This window comes from Mobula birostris, chromosome 5, assembly GCF_030028105.1.
Source record: "Mobula birostris isolate sMobBir1 chromosome 5, sMobBir1.hap1, whole genome shotgun sequence".
NCBI classification, from domain to species: Eukaryota; Metazoa; Chordata; class Chondrichthyes; order Myliobatiformes; family Myliobatidae; genus Mobula; species Mobula birostris.
Window position 1 is genome coordinate 205,511,007 of NC_092374.1, and position 15,929 is coordinate 205,526,935.

General features: G+C 50.5%; 1 protein-coding gene across 1 annotated transcript in view; it reads right to left on the reverse strand.

Moving 5' to 3' along the window:
- LOC140198483 (choline transporter-like protein 4) overlaps nucleotides 1-15,929 on the reverse strand; it is a 102,072-nt gene that overhangs the window by 55,395 nt on the left and 30,748 nt on the right. Inside the window, 5 exon segments of the mRNA XM_072259569.1 lie at nucleotides 7,974-8,096; nucleotides 10,647-10,746; nucleotides 13,226-13,304; nucleotides 14,850-14,923; nucleotides 15,209-15,257. Coding sequence (XP_072115670.1) covers nucleotides 7,974-8,096; nucleotides 10,647-10,746; nucleotides 13,226-13,304; nucleotides 14,850-14,923; nucleotides 15,209-15,257 — 425 coding nt within the window.

A 15,929-nucleotide genomic window follows, 5' to 3' on the forward strand; every position in this document is an offset into this window, starting at 1 on the left:
TGCTGGTGAACGCACAGGCCAGGCAGCATCTCTAGGAAGAGGTACAGTCGACGTTTCGGGCCGAGACCCTTCGTCAGCACTAACTGAAAGAAGAGCTAGTGAGAGATTTGAAAGTGGGAGGGGGAGGGAGAAGACCCCCCACCCCTGTCTTCTCTTATCATTTCGGATCTCCCCCTCCCCCTCCCACTTTCAAACCTCTTACTCGCTCTTCTTTCAGTTAGCCCTGATGAAGGGTCTTGGCCTGAAAACGTCAACTGTACCTTTTTCTTAGAGATGCTGCCTGGCCTGAGAGGTTGATGGATTCTTGATTGGAAAGGGTGTGAAGACAAGGCAGCAGAGTGGGGTTGAGTGGGCCAACATATCAGCCATGATTGAATGGCGAAATAGCCACAATGGGCTGAATGGCCTAATTCTGCTCCTTTGTCTTGTGGTCAATGGAGATGTGGACTTATCCCATGAAAGACAATGATATGGAGAATAAATCAGACCTGATGCTGACCAATAGGCCAAATGGTCTAATTCTGCTCCTGAGACTTTTGACTGACCTGTGAGGCAGGGGTCACAGTGCACACCCCCAGGGGCTGGAATCGCCCTGTGCATTGGGCCAGCAGTGCCCTGGGAGTACATTTTCAATTCTCCATAAATTGAATTTGAAATCGTGTCCACGATATCCTGCAGTGGGAGGGGGAACAGCCAGAGGTTGTGGTACACGTTGGGACCAATGACATAGGTAGGAAAGGGGAGGAGGTCCTGAAAACAGACTACAGGGAGTTTGGAAGGAAGTTGAGAAGCAGGACCGCAAAGGTAGTAATCTCCGGATTACTGCCTGTGCCACGCGACAGTGAGAATAGGAATAGAATGAGGTGGAGGATAAATACGTGGCTGAGGGATTGGAGCAGAGGGCAGGGATTCAGATTTCTGGGTCATTGGGACCTCTTTTGGGGCAGGTGTGACCTGTACAAAAAGGACGGGTTGCACTTGAATCCCAGGGGGACCAATATCCTGGCGGGGAGGTTTGCTAAGGCTACTAGCAAGAGTTTAAACTAGAATTGTTGGGGGTTGGGAACCAAACAGAAGAGACTGGGGAAGCTTCCTTCAGTTAGTCCTGACGAAGGGTCTCGGCCCAAAACGTCGACTGCACCTGTTCCTAGAGTTGCTGCCTGGCCTGCTGCATTCACCAGCAACTTTGATGTGTGAGACTGGGGAAGAGGCGGTTGGCTCACAAATAGAGAAAGCTTGGAGACAGTGTGTGAGGGAGGATAGGCAGGTGATAGAGAAGTGACGCGCCCAGATGGACAGTTTGAGATGTGTCTATTTCAACGCAAGGAGTATTATGAACAAAGCAGATGAGCTTAGAGCATGGATCAGTACTTGGAGATATGATGTGGTGGCCATTACAGAGACGTGGATGGCTCAGGGACAGGAATGGTTAGTTCAAATGCTGGGTTTTAGATATTTCAGAAAGGACAGGGAGGGAGGCAAAAGAGGTGGGGACGTGGCACTGCTGATCAGAGATAGTGTCACGGCTGCAGAAAAGGTGGACACAATGGAGGGATTGTCTACAGAGTCTCTGTGGGTGGAGGTTACGAACAGGAAGAGGTCAATAACTTTACTGGGTGTTTTTTTATAGGCCGCCCAATAGTAACAGGATATCGAGGAGCAGATAGGAAAACAGATCCTGGAAATGTTGGTGTTGAGGGAAGTTTTAATCTCCCAAATATCGATTGGCATCTCCCTTGACCAAGTGGCTTAGATGGGTTGGAGTTTGTTAGGTGTGTTCAGGAAGGTTTCTTGACACAATGTGTCGATAAGCCTACAAGAGGAGAGACTGTACTTGATCTGGTATTGGGAAATGAACTTGGTCAGGTGTCAGATCTCTCAGTGGGAGAGAATTTTGGAGATAGTGACCATAATTCTATCTCCTTTACAATAGCACTGGAGAGAGATAGGAACAGACCAGTTAGAAAAGCGTTTAATTGGAGTAAGGGGAATTATGAGGCTATCAGGCAGGAACTTGGAAGCATAATTTGGGAACAGATGTTCTCAGGAAAAAGTACAGAAGAAATGTGGCAAATGTTCAGGGGATATTTGTGTGGAGTTCTGCATAGGTACATTGCAATGAGACAGGGAAGTTATGGTAGGGTACAGGAACCGATGTGGACAAAGGCTGTAATAAATCTAGTCAAGGAAAAAAGAAAAGCTTACAAAAGGTTCAGAGAGCTAGGTAATGTTAGCGATCTAGAAGATTATAAAGCTAACAGGAAGGAGCTTAAGAAGGAAATTAGGAGAGCCAGAAGGGGCCATGAGAAGGCCTTGGCGGGCAGGATTAAGGAAAACCCCAAGGCATTCTACAGGTATGTGAAGAGCAAGAGGATAAGACGTGAAAGAATAGGACCAATCAAGTGTGACAGTGGGAAAGTGTGTATGGAACCGGAGGAAATAGCAGAGGTACTTAATGAATACTTTACTTCAGTATTCACTGTGGAGAAGGATCTTGGCAATTTTAGGGATGACTTGCAGCAGACTGAAAAGCTTGAGCATGTAGAAATTAAGAAAGAGGATGTGCTGGAGCTTTTGGAAAGCATCAAGTTGGATAAGTCACCGGGACCGGATGAGATGAGGAGATTACTGAGCCTCTGGTGATGATCTTTGCATCATCAATGGGGACGGGAGAGGTTCCGGAGGATTGGAGGGTTGCGGATGTTGTTCCTGTATTCAAGAAAGGGAATAGAGATAGCCCAGGAAATTATAGACTAGTGAGTCTTACTTCAGCGGTTGGTAAATTGATGGAGAAGATCCTGAGAGGCAGGATTTATGAACATTTGGAGAGGTATAAAATGATTAGGAATAGTCAGCATGGCTTTGTCAAGGGCTTTGATTGAATTTTTTGAGGATGTGACTAAACACATTGATGAAGGTAGAGCCGTAGATGTAGTGTATATGGATTTCAGCAAGGCATTTGATAAGGTACCCCATGCAAGGCTTATTGAGAAAGTAAGGAGGGATCCAAGGGGACATTGCTTTGTGGATCCAGAACTGGCTTGCCCACAGAAGGCACAAAGTGGTCATATTCTGCATGGAGGTCGGTGACCAGTGGAGTGCCTCAGGGATCTGTTCTGGGACCCCTACTCTTCGTGATTTTTATAAATCACCTGGATGAGGAAGTGGAGGGATGGGTTAGTAAATTTGCTGATGACACCAAGGTTGGGGGTGCTGTGGATATTGTGGAGGGCTGTCAGAGGTTACAACAGGACATTGATAGGATGCAAAACTGGGCTGAGAAGTGGCAGATGGAGTTCAACCCCGATAAGTGTGAAGTGATTCATTTTGGTAGGTCAAATATGATGGCAGAATATAGTATTAATGGTAAGACTCTTGGCAGTGTGGAGGATCAGAGGGATCTGGGGTCCGAGTCCATACGACACTCAAAGCTGCTGTGCAGGTTGACTCTGTAGTTAAGAAGGAATACGGTGTATTGGATTTCATCAATCGTGGGATTGAGTTTAAGAGCCAAGAGGTAATGTTGCAGCTATATAGGACCCTGGTCAGATGCCACTTGGAGTACTGTGCTCAGTTCTGGTCACTTCACGATAGGAAGGGTGTGGAAACCATAGAAAGGGTGCAGAGGAGATTTACAAGGATGTTGCCTGGATTGGGGAGCATGCCTTATGAGAATAGGTGGAGCGAACTTGCCCTTTTCTCCTTGGAGCGACGGAGGATGAGAGGTGACCTGATAGAGGTGTATAAGATGATGAGAGGCATTGATCGTGTGGCTAGTCCGAGGCTTTTTCCCAGGGCTGAAATGGTTAACACGAGAGGGCATAGTTTTGAGGTGCCTGGAAATAGGTACAGCGGAGATGTCAGGGGTAAGTTTTTTACTCAGAGAGTGGTGAGTACGTGGAATGGGCTGCCAGCAACAGTGGTGGAGGCGGATACAATAGGGTCTTTTAAGAGACTTTTGGATAGGTACATGGAGCTTAGGAAAATAGAGGGCTATGGGTAAGCCTAGTAATTTCTAAGGCAGGGACATGTTCGGCACAACTTTGTGGGCCTGTATTGTGCTGTAGGTTTTCTATGTTTCTATCAATTTGTGATCTTGCTCTGCCTGGCTTCACAGAGGTTCTGCTGGTGCTGGTAGATTGGGGGGTGTGGTGGTGACTTTGATTATCTGTGACCAACCAACTCCATCAGCACTGAGAACACCATTCAGCCCTTCACACATTGAGGGACTGTACCAAAGCCCTTCAGGAGAAGGTGAACCGACAGAAAGTTATCAATAAGATTGAAAGAGTACAGGGAAACTTACAGGGATGTTGCTGGGACTTGAGGACCTGAGTTATAGGGGGTGGTAAATAGGCTCGGAGTTTATTCCTTTGAGCATAGGAAATTGATAGTGGTATACAAAATCACGAGGGTTCATGATGTGGTAAATACAAGCAAGCTTTTTCCACTGAGGTTGGGTGAGACTCGAACTGGAGGTCATGGGTTAAGGTTGAAAGGTGAAGGTGAGGGGACAGAGGGTGGTGAGAGTGCGGAACGAGCTGCCAGTGGATGCAGGTTTGGTTTGGACATTTTAGGAAAGTCTGGATAAGCACATGAATGGTCGGGGTATGGAGGGCGATGGTCCATGTGCTGGTCGGTGGGACGAAGCGGACTGACAGTTCATTACAGACCAAAAGGCCTATTTCTGTGGTGTAGGACTCTCTGACCCAGTGATGGCCCTCAACAGCCCCCAACGCTGTGGGTTGCCACCCCTGTGTGATCTACCTCATCGTGACCTTTGCACTTTGACTGCCCTGTGGCTGTAACACCACACTCTGCATTCTCTGTCGTTCTGTGACCTCGAAGCTTAACCCATTTCAATCAGACTTCCCTCATTCCGACCTGCTGGTGCACGGCCTACTCTGCTACGGCAACGAAGCCAGGCTCCAGTGGGAGGAGAAACACTTCTGGAGGCTACATACCGACATCAGAGAGGCCTCCAACCCAATAACATGAACACTGCTTTCTCCTACGTCCAGTAATTTATCCCTCCTCTCCTTCTTGCCATTCTCCCTTCTGGTTTCCCTCACACCCCTTCTCATCCCCTCACTTGCTCATCTCCTCCCTCTGGTTCCTTGCCTCCTTCCCTTTCTCCTCGAGTCCACTCTTTCCTATCTTCTCCAGCCCTTTACCTCTTCCATCAATCATCTTTCTTCATTCCACCCCCCCCTTCCTACTCACACTCCCCCTCACCTGATCTCACCTGTCACCTGGTCTCACCTGTCAGCTGCCAGCTGGTACTCCTCTCCCCCTCACCCACCCTCTGATATGGCCTTCTGCCCACTTCCTTCCCAGTCCGGGCCCGAAACGTCGACTGTTTATTCCTCTCTGCGGATGCTGCCTGACTTGCTGAGTGTCGCTCTCTGTAACTCGGTCCAAGAGGCAATAACAAACCTACATCCGTCCCTTCGTCAGCGTGGAACAGCCCAGGAACAGCCCGTTCGGACCACAATGCTGTACCAAACCAGTTAAATTAGTCATCAACAACAGGAATTCTGCAATGCTGGAAATTCAAGCAACACACATCAAAGTTGCTGGTGTACGCAGCAGGCCAGGCAGCATCTGTAGGAAGAGGTGCAGTCGACGTTTCAGGCCGAGACCCTTCGTCAGGACTAACTGAAGGAAGAGTGAGTAAAGGATTTGAAAGTTGGAGGGGGAGGGGGAGATCCAAGATGATAGGAGAAGACAGGAGGGGGAGGGATAGAGCCAAGAACTGGACAGGTGATAGGCAAAAGGGGATACGAGAGGATCATGGGACAGGAGGTCCGGGAAGAAAGACAAGGAGGTCGGGGGGGGGGGACCCAGAGGATGGGCAAGAGGTATATTCAGAGGGACAGAGGGAGAAAGAGGAGAGTGAGAGAAAGAATGTGTGCATAAAAATAAGTAACAGATGGGGTACGAGGGGGAGGTGGGGTTTTAGCGGAAGTTAGAGAAGTCGATGTTCATGCCATCAGGTTGGAGGCTACCCAGACGGAATATAAGGTGTTGACTATTCCTCTTCTCACCCTGTCTCTTGCAAAAATGCCATACCCTTCTCGCAATTCCTCCGTCTCTGCCGCATCTGCTCTCAGGATGAGGCTTTTCATTCTAGGACGAGGGAGATGTCTTCCTTTTTTAAAGAAAGGGGCTTCCCTTCCTCCACTATCAACTCTGCTCTTAAACGCATCTCCCCCATTTCACGTACATCTGCTCTCACTCCATTCTCCCGCCACCCCACTAGGAATAGGGTTCCCCTGGTCCTCACCTACCACCCCACCAGCCTCCGGGTCCAACATATTATTCTCCGTAACTTCCGCCACCTCCAATGGGATCCCACCACTAAGCACATCTTTCCCTCCCCCTCTCTCTGCATTCCGCAGGGATCGCTCCCTACGCAACTCCCTTGTCCATTCGTCCCCCCCATCCCTCCCCACTGATCTCCTTCCTGGCACTTATCCGTGTAAGTGGAACAAGTGCTACACATGCCCTTACACTTCCTCCCTTACCACCATTCAGGGCCCCAAACAGTCCTTCCAGGTGAGACAACACTTCACCTGTGAGTCGACTGGGGTGATATACTGTGCCCGGTGCTCCCGATGTGGCTTTGTATATATTGGCGAGACCCGACGCAGACTGGGAGACCGCTTTGCTGAACATCTACACTCTGTCCGCCAGAGAAAGCAGGATCTCCCAGTGGCCACACATTTTAATTCCACATCCCATTCCCATTCTGACATGTCTATCCACGGCCTCCTCTACTGTAAAGATGAAGCCACACTCAGGTTGGAGGAACAACACCTTATATTCCGCCTGGGTAGCCTCCAACCTGATGGCATGAACATCGACTTCTCTAACTTCCGCTAATGCCCCACCTCCCCCTCGTACCCCATCTGTTACTTATTTTTATGCACACATTCTTTCTCTCACTCTCCTTTTTCTCCCTCTGTCCTTCTGAATATACCTCTTGCCCATCCTCTGGGGCCCCCCCCCTTGTCTTTCTTCCCGGACCTCCTGTCCCATGATCCTCTCGTATCCCCTTTGCCAATCACCTGTCCAGCTCTTGGCTCCATCCCTCCCCCCTCCTGTCTTCTCCTATCGCTTTGGATCTCCCCTTCCCCCTCCCACTTTCAAATCTCTTACTCACTCTTCCTTCAGTTAGTCCTGACGAAGGGTCTCGGCCTGAAACGTCGACTGTACTTCTTCCTAGAGATGCTGCCTGGCCTGCTGCATTCACTAGCAACTTTGATGTGTGTTGCTTAAATTAGTCATCAAATGACCAACTAAACTAATCCCTTCTGCCTACACACTGTCCATATCCTTCTATTCTCCTCACATTCAAGTGCTTATCTAAACTCTGCAAAGTCTCTAATGTGTCTGCCTCTACCACTGCCCCAGGAGCCCACCACTCTCTGTGTAAAAAAAAAACTTAACCCTCACATTATCCTTTCACCTTAAACGCCATTTCATGCCTAGTGTTGGCGCGTGGCCAAGTGGTTAAGGCGTTCGCCTAGCGATCTGAAGGTTGCTAGTTCAAGCCTTGGCTGAGGCCGCGTGTTGTATCCTTGAGCAAGGTACTAAACCACACATTGCTCTGCGACGACACTGGTGCCAAGCTGTATGGATCCTAATGCCCTTCCCTTGGACAACATCGGTGACATGGAGAGGGGAGACCCCCAGCGTGGGCAACTGCTGGTCTTCCATACAACCTTGCCCAGGCCTGCGCCCTGAAAACCTTTCAAGGCGCAAATCCATGGTCTCATGAGACTAACGGATGCCTATAAAACACATGCTTCTCTCGTATTGGATATTTCAACCCTGGGAAAAAGATGTTATCTGTCTACTTGATCTAATCATAGAACCCCCTTATCAGATCTCCCGTCAGCCTCCACCGCTCGAGATCCAGCATCAGAAATGGAGCATGGTGCGGTTCTCGTAGCTGCAGATACACTCACCAGGCTGGTCGTGGACAGGTTAAGACTGGGGTTGCAGTACTGCTGCTGGAAGATGTCTGACACCTTCATTCCTGGCAGCCACGCTCCAGTCCAGAACCTGCTGGGGCACTGCGACACACACACCTGGGCGGAAACAGGAACAACACAGCGTGAGACACACTCCACAAGTCCGGCTACCAGCTCCCTGCCCTACCTGAGACGCTGCAGAAAGGGGTTCAGAACTTACTGGCAACTCGGTTTCATTTCCGTGGGGTAAAGATTTAAGATCAATTTTTTTTCTCTCTCGCACGTACATCAGAACATCGCAACGTACAGTGAAATGCACCAAATCAAATCGGTAAGGACGTGTTGGGGGCAGCACGCCCACGACTTGGTAACCCTAATCGGTACTTCTTTGGACTGTGGGGGAAACTGGAGCACCTGGAGGAAACCCACGCAGACTCGGGGAGAGTGTACCATACACCTTACAGACAGCGGCAGGATTTGAACATGGGTCACTGGCACTGTCATAGTGGTACGCTAAACTGTTCTGTACTGAAGGGTTTTGAGAATGTGAAATTTTAGGATTACGTTATTTATACTGAGATACAGCACAGTGACAGGCCTGCACCACCCAATTACACCCATCTGACCAATCAACCCACTAACCCGTACAGGCGGGAGGAGAAGATGGTGGCGTGACGCAGCGCGCGCAGCTCTCTGGTGAAATGATATCGTATCTGTTAAATAGGGGCCGTGGACAATTCTGATTTGATGGAGACAGACGTGAGAAGCACAGAGGAACATCTGGAGAAATTTCTGAAACGCCCGGTTCGCTGCCGCTGTTACTGGGCGGTCGAGAATCTCCGAAGGCCCCAAAATCCCCGGCTTTGCCTGCTGCTGGTGACCAAGGCTGAGGTCGAAGCATTCGGCAGAGATGGTGCTCGGTACTCAGTGTTGGAGGGCTGATCAGAGCTTGAAGTTTTCGGACGACTCAGAGTCGGACCGTGGTCAGGCATGGCAGGGAGAGTTTTCTTCCTTCTCCCGTCTGCGTGAGATGTGGGACTTTCGAGAGACTTTGAACTTTTTTACTGTGTCATGGCCTGTTCTTCATCAAGTTATGGTATTGTTGCACTGTTGTAACTATATGTTATAATTATGTGGTTTTAGTTAGTTTTTCAGTCTTGGTCTGTCCTGTGTTTCTGTGATATCACACTGGAGGAATATTGTATCATTTCTTAATGCATGCATTACTAAATGAAAATAAAAGAGGACTGCGTGTCCTCAGAATCTGATCTGATCTTCAGAAGGTGGCAGGCAACCGGAGCACCCAGAGAAAACCCACACGGTCGCGAGGAGAACATACAAGCTCTGTGTGTGAATTCAGCCCTGGTTTCTAGCACTGTAATAGCAGTAGGCTAACTGCTGTGCTGCCTCCCTATATTTGCGAGAGAGATTCATCTCAAGGCTCCACTAACTCTTGCATCCAGTTTTAAGAAAACTGCTATCATCCCACTACCCAAGAGTGAGATCTGGGATCTGCCATGATGGAACGACAGAGCATACTCGATGGGCTGAGTGGCCTAATTCTGACCCTATGCCTTATGGTCTAAAACAAGGTAACGTGTCTTAGCAACTACTGCCCAGTGGCCCTGACATCGACCGCCGTGAGTGCTTGAAGAGGTTGGTCACGTATGCAAAACCAAAGAGATGGTCTTTGGCTTCAGGAAGGGGGCAGTGCACATCCTCCTCTCTACATCAGTGGTGCTGAGGTTGAGGTAGTTGAGAGCTTCCAGTTCCTAGATGATCAACTGGTTCATCTTCACAAAGTTGGTCCTGGTCCAATCATGTTGATACCAGGACCAGGTAAGCTCACCAACACATCTACTTCCTCAGGAGGCTGAAGAAATTCCTCAGGATGATGGAAAAATGGAGGGTTATGTGGGAGGGAAGGGTTAGATTGATCTTGGAGTTGGTTAAAAGGTGGGCAGAATATTGGGCCTGCTGTGCTATGTTCTAAAGAAAGGCAGCTGTCCGACCCGGAGAAGGAGCTTTGCCTGCTGAACGCTCCCAGTGCCTCTGTCAGAATTTCACCATCTGGAGACTTGTTCACCTTCACAAGGGGAGTTAGATTTGGGATCAGGGAAGGGCTGGGAGTCACAGAGATCTGTAGACCCTTCGGCCCATTGGCAGCTGGGTCCAGCCTGCAAAAGGGGCGGACGTAAATTCAACAGGCGCCAGGGACCTCAGGCTGACCATTGGCGTATTCCAACACTGGCCAATCACAGCGCTGGTTGTAGAAAACGCCCCTGGCTGTAAGAAGCACCAATTCTGCTGTGGACAGTCCGAAGCCGACGTGAAGCAAGCAACCCCAGAAATACCAGCAGAAGCTCCAGGGACCTCGTTCCTGGGAGAGGAGGGATCTTTGATGGGCTACCCCTGGGGACAAGTTGAAAGGCTCTCGCTCCCGGGTTGGGGCACTCTGCTGAGCTGCTTTCGGCGGCCTATTCCCCAGCAGGGGGGTGCAAGTGAGCAGGAAGCCTGGAGATCATCACTCAAGGTTTGAAAGCATGGCTGTCTGTCTGGTTTCCCCTCAGCGAGCAGCAAAGCCATAGAGAGATGTCAAACATTCATGACTGTCGGAACAACTTAGCACCTCGTGGGTCCCCCCCACCCCCCTCGAGTGACCGTTACCTGTGTGGTGGGGCACTGCAGCTTGTTGAGAGCCGAGGTCAGGATAGCCGTGGGCGAGACGCATTTCAGGATGTTGAAGTAGAGGGCATAAGGCTTCTCCCTTTGGAAGAGAAGGTGTGTTAGAGTGGGAACACCAGGGAGCGGGACGCTCGAGTCTCGGCCTAGGAGACTCCACGGAACCGCCTGTCCCACCAGCGCCACCGGCGGCCCCTTGGCGGCGCCCAGCAGACTCGGAAGCACAGAAAAAGAGAATGGGAGCGCAGAGATGTGGCAGGTGCAGGAGCATAGAGCTTATGAGGGGAGGAACATTGAAACACAGGACCACAGGAGCAACACACAAAATGCTGGAGGAACTCAGTAGGTCAGGCAGCATCTGTGGAAATGAATAAACAGTCAATGCTTCGGGCTTCTTCAGGACTGGAAAGGACAGGGGGAAGATGGCAGAATAAGAAAGTGGAGGGAGGGGATGAAGTAGGAAGCTGGGAGGTGAGATGTGAAAAAGGTAAAGGAAGGAATCTGATAGGAGAGGAGGGTGGACTGTAGGAAAAAGGGAAGGAGGAGAGGCACTGGGTGGAGGTGATAGGCAGGGGATAAGAGATCAAGCAGGGACCAGAGTGGAGAATTGAAGAAGACAGAAAGGGGAGGGGAAAAACACTACAGGAAGCTCGCAAAATCAAAGTTCATGCCATCAGGTTGGAGGCTATCCAAAACATAAAATGAGGTGTTTCTCCTCCAGACTGAGAGCGGACTGATCGTGGCACAAGAGGCAGCCACGGACAGACGTGCCACTTTGGGAATGGAGATCAGATATAAAATGTTTGGCCACCGAGAAGTCCTGCGTTTTGCATCTGGAGAGAAGTTGCCCAATGAAGCAATCCTCCAATCTACGTCAGGTCCCACCTAGACAGAGGAGGCCACAGCAGGAGCACCTGAGTAGATGACCCCAATGGGTTCATAGGGGAGGTGTTGCCTCACCTGGAAGGACTATTTTGTGGAGGAGGGAAAGGTGCGTGCCTGTGATGTGCAACCAGGGTTGTGGTGGAGTCAAATACCAAGGAGTATTCAAGGGGATCTTGGATAGGCACATGAATGTACACAAAATGGAAGAATATGGACATTGTCCAGCCAGGGGTTCCCAACATTTTTGATGCCATGGACTGCTACAATTAACTGAGGGTTCTGTGAACTCCAGGCTGGGAGTTCCTGGTCTAGGCAGAAGGGATTACTAATTCAAATGCCTAGACATTCGATTACTAATTTAATCAGTTCAGCACAACATTGTGCGCCGAAGGACCTTTTCCTGTGCTGTCACATGTTCTATATTCTATGGGTGTTTAACAAATAAGCATCCATCATGAGCACAGGCTAGTGAAACATTAAACTCTGCATGCAACCCAGCTATCAAACCCGCAAACCAACCATCAAACCCGCAACCCGGCCATCAAACCCGCAACCCGGCCATCAAACCCGCAACCCAATCATCAAACCTACAACCCAGCCACCAAGCCCACAACCCAGCCACCAAGCCCACAACCCAACTATCATACCCACAAACCAACCATCAAACCCACAACCCAACTATCATACCCACAAACCAATGATCATACACACAGCATAACCATCAAACCTACAACCCAATGATCAAACCCACAACCCAACCAACGTACCCACAGCCCAGCCTTCAAACCCACAACCCATCCGTCTAACCCTCAACACATCCATCAAACCCTCATCCCAATGATCATACCCACAACACAACCATCATACTCATTCATCGTCACCTTGCTAAACCATTTTAACCATGATACCATTTAACCTGCCCTGACAATGTAGGGAAGTGTATGGTCATGCACTTTGGGAGAAGGAACAAAGGCATAGAATTTATTTTCTAACGGGGAACAAATTCAGAAATCAGAGGTGCAAAGAGACTTGGGAGTCCTCGTGCAGGATTCCCTAAAAGTTAACTTGCAGGTTGAGTTGGTGACAAGGAAGGCAATTACAACGTTAGCATTCACTTTGAGAGAACTAGAACACAAAGCAAGGATGCTTTGGAAGGGATTGGTCAGACCACACTTGGAGTATTGTGATTAGTTTTGGGCCCCCGATCTAAGAAAGAATGTGCTGGTATTAGAGAGGTTCCAGAGGAGGTTCACAGGAATGATTCCAGGACTGAAAGGCTTTGAGGAATGTTTGTTGGCTCTGGGCCTGTACTCACTGGAGTTTAGAAGAATCTCATTGAAACCTATTGAATATCAATAGGTCTAAGTAGATTGGATGTGGAGAGGACATTTCCTCTCTTGGGTGAGTCAAAGACCAGATAGCTTCAGACTCAGAACACAAGGGTGTCCCTTTAGAACAGAGAGGGGAATAATTTCTTTACCAGAGGGTGGTGAATCTGTGGAATTCATTGCCACAGATGGTTGTGGAGGCCAAGCCATTGGGTATTTTTAAAGCAGATGTTGATAGGTCCTTGATTAGTTACAAAAGTTACAGGGAGAACAGGGTTGAGAGGTTAATACCCCTCACCAGAGACTCCCCCTCCTCTTGCCTCCCACCAGCTCATGCGACCCACAACTCACTCGTTGCTGCCAACGCCACAATACATGCCGGTGGAATTCCTTGGGTAGATCACCTCCCGTGGGTCGCCGTACAGCCATGCTGTGGAGAGAGAACACGAGGCCTCAGTCACCCCGTTGCACGTTTGGGCTCTGCAAGGCACTCCGCCCAGGAAAAGGAGCACACTTCCTACAGCATCGGAACACAAGCTCCCCGGGGCTGGGGCACAGAGCAGGGCAGTAGGACCAACTGGGAATGCTTGTCGGCCAAACGGCCTCCCCCAGTGCTGTCTCATTCTGGAGCGTTTCAAACCCACGACAAGCGCCTGATTGACCATAATCTGACTGGAATGGCACAGTACCGAGGAGCGGGACAGCAGCATGACAGTCCGTGTAACGCTATACAGCGCTAGCGACCTGGGTTCGACTCCCATCGCTGCACGTCCTCCCTGAGACCACGCGGATTTACTCCGGGTGCTCCGGTCTCCTCCCGTGGCCCAAAGACGAACGGGCTAGGTTCAGTAAGTTACAGCACAGTGGCTGGAGTACCCACTTCCTTTCACGCTGATCATCTGATGACAGAATTGGTGGCTAGGTGGCCATATTTACCTGCCATACGAAGGTAGGTGGAGGGGCAGGTACTGTTGAGGAAGCAGAGAGGCTGCAGAAGGATTTGGACGTATCGGGAGAATGGGCAAAGAAGTGGCTGTTGGAACATCGTGCGGGGAAGTGGACGGTCATGCACTTTGGTAGAAGGAATAAAGGTGAAGACTATTTTCTAAACGGGGAGGAAATTCAAAAATCAGAGGTGCAAAGGTGCAGGATGCCCTAAAGGTTAACTTGCAGGCTGAATTGGTGGTAAGGCAAGCAAATGCGATCTTAACATCCATTTCGAGAGGACTAGAATATAAGAGGAAGGATGTGATGCTGAGGCTTTATAAGGCTCTGGTCAGACTGCTCTTGGAGTATTGTGAGCAGTTCTGGGGCCCATATCTGAGAAACGATTGGAGAGGGTCTAGAGAAGGTCCACTGGAGTGAACCTGGGAGTGACAGGGTTAATGTATGAGGAACATTTCATGCCTCTGGGGCTGTACTCACTGCGGTTAAGACGAGTGAGGTAGGATCTTATTGAAACCTATCAAATATTGAAAGGTCTAGATAGAGTGTACGCGAAGAAGATGTTTCCTATAGTGGGTGAGTCTAGGATCAAAACAGAGGGATGTCCCTTTAGAACGGAGATGAGGAGGAATTTCTTTAGCCAGAGGATGGAAAATCTGTGTAATTTTTTGTTAGGACAGCTGTGGGGGTCAAGTCATCGAGTATATTTAACGCTGAGGTTGATAGGTTCTTGATTAGGGTGTCAAATGTTCCACGGAGACGGCAGGAGATTGGAGTTACAAGGGAATGGTGGAGCTGCTTGGCCTGGTCTGCTCCTGTGTCTTATGGTTGTGGTCCTGGGGTAGAGTGGAGTACCGCACCCGGGTTTCTTATGACCCAAACATGAGAGCCAAGGCGCCCCCTGCATCCCCCTCCCCGCAGACAGTATGTGCCACTGACCGTTCCCCCAGTTGCCTCCCCTCCCTTGCCCCTGCCTGAGGATTGAGTGGGGGGTGGGGGGTGAGGAGGGGCAGTGGGAGGGGTCACTTACCCACAATGCCTACCACCATGTATCCCAGGATGAAGACCATAAAGATGGCACAGCAGATTATGTCTGTGCAGCTCCTGTGGGGGGAGAGAGACGTGGAAACCATCAGTGTAAGAAGGTCCCACCCAACAGGCAAAAATAAAACCCGGACAAGGTAGAGGGGGTCAAAGCTGGGAAAGAGGGGAGGTATTGGGGGGTCTGGTTTCACACTCCCCACACAAACCAGAGCAATGCCCCACACGTGCACACCTCGAACCACTTCATTGCCCACCTCATGCCCCCCTCACCTCCAACACTCACCCTCACCCCTTCATTATACACACATCCCCTCAAAAGGTGAGGGAGCCCTCCGCAATACTCACCTGTTCTCGATTGGCCCTTTGAACTTTGGGTCATAGGCAGAGGGGGCCCCTGTGGGTGAGAAAAAGAGGTCAGAACATCAGGGAGCTCGTTACAGGGGCGGCTGCGGGTGGGGAGTAGGCATGGACCTTCACCCACCTATCGCTCCCCCCACCCTATCCCACTCTTCCCCCCAGGACCATAACCTAGACCTTGGCCAAGGGTTACCAGGAGGAAGATGGTGGACAGGACATAGCCGAGGGTCAGCAGATCCAAGGGGCTGAAGGGCCTTGACCTGAGAGCAGTGAAGATAGGGGACAGAAAGAGAGACGGAGAGAGAATGGAAGGGAGGGAGTGACAGAGAAGGAATTAGACAACTACAGACAGTCAGAAAGGGGAGGAAGATAGGGGGAGGGGGGAGAGGGGGAGGGAGGGGGGAAGGGAGAGGTAAAGGGAGAGGGGAGGGGGAAGGGAGAGGGGAGGGGGAAGGGAGAGGTGAGGGGGGAGGGGGGAGGGGGAGGGGAAGGGAGAGGGGAGGGGAAGGGAGAGGGGAGGGGGGAGGGGAAGGGAGAGGGGAGGGGGAGGGGGAGGGGGAGGGGAAGGGAGAGGGGAGGGGGAAGGGGAAGGGAGAGGGGAGGGGGAAGGGGGAAGGGAGAGGGGAGGGGGAAGGGAGGGGGAAGGGAGGGGGAAGGGAGGGGGAAGGGAGAGGGGAGGGGGAAGGGAGGGGGAAGGGAGGGGGAAGGG